Here is a 6,000-nt window from a genome sequence, read left to right as displayed (position 1 = left end):
ACTTCCACCGTACGATACTCTGTCCTCTCCGGCCACCGACCGTGTTGTTTGTCGGTGGCAGGTGTCTCGAGGATGATTGTTACGAGCTGTCCCTTTGCACCCCTTACCTGTTCCCGGTCCGAGCGGACCATTCGCTCGGCGCTCATGGCCTCCGAGAATGCGCATACCTCGGACCGGGCGGGGAAGCCCTGCTTATGTGCTCGGATGGGATTGTGCCTTATTATCCTTGACTCGGCCGAGCGGCCTGTCCGCTCGGCCCAGAGACTCTTTTACCTTGAGCATCGGAAACTCGGCCCCTGGTTGGGCTGTCTTTCGCCCGGCCTAGGAACCTCCTGGTCGGATGTTCAGTCGGTTGAATGCTCGGTCGGCCTGCCAGTCCGCTCGGCATGACCTCTGTCTGCCCGGCACGACCTTGGGGTTGACCCTCTTGACCATTGACCTCCACGTGTCGTTGACCTCCCGCCAACAAGGGTCCCCTGTCCTTATCGCCGGATCACATGCCTCCCCCTAGTCTAGTCGAAGGAGGCGCTAATTCCGACTGACTGGACTATGAGTTTGGCCGAGCGACAGCCATCCTGCCACTTCTGAAAGTGTACCTCCTCTCGGCCACTATGGGGTCTAATAGCACCGGTCGGCTAATTGCCGAGGGCTGCCCAACTGGCCTGTGATGATTTCCGCGGGAACTTCTCGGAATGCGTGCAAATCTCTGCCATTATGGTTGAGCACGCGGGTTCTGCCTCGTGATGGGGCTCATTAAATGCCTTCCTATGATCGAGTGCCACGTGGCGCTGTTGACATCATCGCACGACCGCCGCCTTACGCCCGACGCGATGTTCACCGGTTTGAAATGGACGGTTGGATGCGGGCCTCAGGTGTAACACCCACGAAATTATAAGATAGGCATATGGATATTATTTTCTTTAGAGTATAGAAAATAAAAAGGATAAGAGAAAAGGGAAAATAGAAACCCAAAAATAGAATAAGAAGAGGTGAGGTCAAGGATTGAACCTTGAACCTCCCACAAATAATGGAGATAAATTGATGGTATGATAACCACTAGGATAATGAATAATATATGGATGGAAAAGAATGGAATTTTAGTTAAAGGTGAGAAGAAAATAAAAAGAAAACTAAGCAAAAGAGCAAGAGAAAACCAAGTTACTTACCTTCTTTTCCTCTTGGTTAAGAAAAGGAGCAAGCAAAAGATGCGTTGCCTACTTCCCTCCCTCTCTCTATTTTCGTGGGAATTAAAGGAATGAGGGAAAAGAGGAGTTGAGGGAATGAATGAAGACATGTTTCATTGGCAAAAGGAATAAATAGTTTGGGAGAAGAAAAACAAGAGATTAAATCCCTTCCTTTCTTCCTCCTTCCTCCTTCTTCATTCTTCACCGAACCAAGAACCCCTTCCCTCTCCTCATTCCAATAGCTAAGTTAAGTTCTTCTCCAAGAAAACTAATTTCCGAGAAGAAGCCCTTCAAGTTCTATTCCTTCCAAGCAAAAAGAAGCAAAAGGAGGTACAAGAAGAAGAAACTTTCTCCTTCCTTGGTACTTAGGATACTTTTCTCCTTAAGAAAAACCACAAGCGAAAAGATGTAAGTTTCCCTCACCTGTGGTACAATAATTTTTTTTTGTGTTCTATGAGATTTGGTTACATAAAAATCTAAGAAAAACCTCATGAAAAATTTCGGCCAAGATAAGACCAAAAAAGAGGACCTAGGAAATGTAAAGATCTAAATTTTGACATGCTCAATATGTTCCTTGTGACATGTATTTTATGGTAGGGATTATCTCATGTTCATATGCTAGAATGTTGATTAGAACCTAACTCAACTATGCTCATGTTGTTCCATGAAATAATTGCTATGAAAGTTGTTTAAGGTTCTCATGCTTTTATGACACTTGAACCCTAGCTTTAAGCCCTACAAGTTTCGGCCACATGATGATTAAGGGCCTAGGAAACTTAGAACCTAACTCAAATATGCTCATGTTGTTCCTTGAAATAATTGCTATGAAAGTTGTTTAAGGTTCTCATGCTTTTATGACACTTGAACCCTAGCGTTAAGCCCTACAAGTTTCGGCCATATGATGATTAAGGGCCTAGGAAACTTAGAACCTAACTCAACTATGCTCATGTTGTTCCTTGAAATAATTGCTATGAAAGTTGTTTAAGGTTCTCATGCTTTTATGACACTTGAACCCTAGCTTAAAGTCCTACAAGTTTCGGCCACATTATCATTAAGGGCCTAGGAACTTAGTATATAACTTAATTATGCTCATGTTGTTTCTTGAAGTAATTACTATGAAGGTCATTTGAGGTTCTCATGTTTTTATGACACTTGAAACCTAGTTCCAAGCCCTATAGGTTTCAGCCACAACAAGTCTAAAGGCCTAGAAAATTTGGAACCTAACCTAATTATGCTTATGATGTTCCTTGTAATTATTTACTACGGAATTTGTTTAGGGTTCACAAGCTTGAATGATAATTTTTAACCCAATGTATGCATGATAAAGTTCGGCCATGATAAGTGTAAGCTTAAGAAACCTAGAGCTCTACCTAAACTTGCTCATGGTGTTTTCTTATGGTATATGAAATGATACTTGTTTAGAGTTCACATGTTAGTATGGGTTTTTTTTTTACCTAAAACCCAACTATATGTTTCAGCCACTAGAAGACGTTAGGGTTAGAAATCTAAATATGTTTCCCATGTATCTTATATGTCATGTTTTATGAGCTTGCTATGCTTCTATGTTTAATTATGCACACTTATGATCTATACATGATGGTAACCCTTATGCTATGCTCTGTGTTGTTTATGATGAGCTGTGAGCCCAATTTATGCATGACATTTATGATGAGATGTGTGCCCAAGTTTGCATGCTATTTATGATGAGTTGTGTGCCCAAATTATGCATGTATTTATGATGTGCTATGTGCCCAAATTTTACATACCATTATGATGAGTTGTGTGCCCAAATTCTATATGGTATAATATGATAAGAAATATGATGTGCATGAAATGATAAGAGCCATGATATGTATGACATGCTACTTTACTTTATATGGCTTGTACCAAGGGTGGGCTCCATAAGCGCCCCGGGGTCGATGGACTAAGAAACGGGCCTCGTTAGGGATGGGCTCCTAAGTGCCCCTAGGTCTATAGACTAAGAAACGGGCCTAGTATGTATGCCTTGTAGGGTTCAAGACTTGCTACCTTGAACCTACATAGGACGCGCACATTTATGTATGTGGTACAAGCCGGGGCCCTAACCATGTTATGATTATGTTTAAGTATGTAAGTAATAAGTTTTCAAAGGACATGTTGCATATGTTATTGCATGAATCATGTTTTTGAAAATCATCTCGCATAACACTTTATGATTATGTTACGATATACCATGATGCTCATGATTATGTTATGTTATGTTAGGATGAACTTTATGATTATGTTATGTTATGTTAGGATGAACTCTATGATTATGTTATGATATGTTATGATCATGATTATGTTATGCTAGAATGCACTTTATGACTTTATTAGGATATGCCATGATACCTTACGATTATGTTATGATATGATGCTTCCATACATGATATGATGAGTTATCTTTATACTTTATGCCTTGAAGTTTTATTTATGCTATACGGTTTTTGTGAGTAGGAAAGGATCTTACTGAGCCTTGAGTGCTCACATCTTACTTTCCTTGTACCACAGATAAGGGCAAAGAATTGATGTACTAAGGGAGGAGCAGGAGGGGGCAAGAAGGACGTGTGTAGTAGTGACTCGGCTAAAGAGAAAGACCTGCTTCTAGTTAATAAGAATTTTGTTCATGTTGTTCTTTTATGACTCTATGACACTTTATCATGCTCTTTGGTATTATGGTTTAAATTTATGTTAAGCATGTTATGTGACTCATATGATAGGTAGTTAGGGATGATGATTTGAAAAGTAAAGGAAAAGTTTAAAGAAAATATATATACTATAGATAAGACTTCCGCTGTTTTAAGAAGAAAAGATAAGTAACCCCCGTCAGCTTAAGCAGGAAGGGGCGGGGCGTTACAGTTTGGTATCAGAACCAGGTTTAGCCTTTTCACTACACACATGTCAAGCCTCCATCCTGCCGCTCCAAGTAAGAATATATATGCTTAAATTAATTCTTCTATGATGCTTTAATATTATGCATGATTCCTTATTTTGTTTTTTTTTATGATGTTAAGTCACAATTCTAGTTTAGGTATGCATGATGGTAAGATAGGAATAATAACGATCTTATTTTAGTCTGGATAGAAATAACGATAATTTATTGTTATTTAATGAAGATAAGCATGGCTAGGAGACGTACTACCCGAGCAGACGAGACAGTAACTCCACCAGATCTGACTCAGGTAGTTACCGACCTCCAGCGTCAGATCACGGAGCAACAACAGCTGATCACGACTTTGATGGGTCAGCAAGAAAATCCTGCCACCCCGCCAGTAAATCCGAATGCAGTGCTCGTCATCCCAGTAGTTGCACCAGTACCACCGATAGCTCCTGCCCCAGTGGTCAGATAGGAGACCTACTTGATACAGTGGCTAAGGCTGAAGCCAAAAAATTTCTCAGGTACTTGCAATTCATGGGATGCTCAGGCCTGGTTTAAGACAGTGGAAAACATAGTGGAATTACTAGACTGGCCCGTAGCGGAAAAGATCAAATGTGTATCATTCTGTTTTTCCGGAGACGCAAGATGTGGTGGGAAAGAGTAAAGGCAAAGAGACAGATTAATCTAATGAACTAGATGGACTTCAAGACAGAGTTCTTCGAGGAGTTCTTCCATATGCAAGTGACGAACCGGCACTATGACGAATTCACCGAGTTTCGACAAGGTGACCTATCAGTGAACGAAGCAGTAAAACGCTTCAACCGTTTGGCACGCCTATGTCCAGAGTTGGTTCGCACAGAAAGAGAAAGGGTCAGACTGATGTTGAAGATGCTTCGACCCGAAATAGCACTGAATGTTGCCAGCGGAATTAATAGACCGCAGACTACAAAGGAATTGGTCAACAGTGCCCTCATCACAGAACATTATCAGAAAGCGATGAATGAGAATAAGAGTCAGGCCCGAACAGAAGGATAGAGACCCTCAGGTAGCAAAACAAGCTGGAAAGGGACCTCTACTGGAAAAAGGAAACAATGGGACAATGCAAAAGGTAGCTCAGTGAATAAGCAACTGAAGTACCCCCAGTGCACTATCTGCGGAAAGCTGCATCCCGGAGTATGTCACAAGGGTACAAGAAGGTGTTATAATTGCGGAGGGGAAGGACATCTGGCCAGAGACTGCACTAACAGGTTCCAGGTACCACCCCAGCAGAACAACCAGAACAAGAGTACCCCCTCACAACTACATCAGATGCAAGCTACTATTGAAGGAACACCAATTAGCCAAGGGAGATTGGAAGCTCCACCAACTACAACGAACGCCAGGGTTTTCTCGCTTACTAAAGAGGATGTGGCAAGCACCTCTACTGTCGTTACAGGTCTGCTGCCTATTTTCAGTCAGTATACTTTAGTATTGTTTGATACTGGGGCGACACACTTGTTCGTCTCAACACCATTTACAAGGAAATAAGACATACCACCCCAAACACTAAATGTCACATTCTTAACAACCCTACCATCCGGGGAAGTTATGCCATCGGATCATATGCTGCGGGCCGTACCTATCCGAATCGCAGACAGAGAACTCTACTGCAATCTGATAGTACTTGACATGCGGGATTATGACATTATACTGGGCATGGACTTTCTGAGCAAGTACGGCGCCTCAATCGAGTGTCGTAATAGGAAGGTAGTCTTCCGACCTGAAGCTGAATCGATGTTTGAATTTCTTGGGGAATCTGGGAAAGAAACTGAAAGATTCTTATCAGCTGTAAAGGCACAGAGTATGTTAGACAAAGGATGTACTGGATTTCTAGCACACGTGGTTGATACAAGACAAACCGAGAGCCAGAAGCTAGAAGAG

General features: G+C 42.0%; 1 protein-coding gene across 1 annotated transcript in view; it reads left to right on the top strand.

The window, feature by feature from the left end:
• The first annotated feature begins 743 nt into the window (after positions 1-743).
• Positions 744-6,000, top strand: part of LOC122036536 — a 50,775-nt gene continuing 45,518 nt past the window's right edge. The window contains exon 1 of the mRNA XM_042595885.1: positions 744-840. Coding sequence (XP_042451819.1) covers positions 744-840 — 97 coding nt within the window. The remainder of the gene's footprint in view (positions 841-6,000) is intronic.

Source organism: Zingiber officinale, unplaced genomic scaffold (assembly GCF_018446385.1).
Source record: "Zingiber officinale cultivar Zhangliang unplaced genomic scaffold, Zo_v1.1 ctg169, whole genome shotgun sequence".
Lineage (NCBI taxonomy): Eukaryota > Viridiplantae > Streptophyta > Magnoliopsida > Zingiberales > Zingiberaceae > Zingiber > Zingiber officinale.
This window is presented reverse-complemented; position numbering and strand designations above follow the sequence as displayed.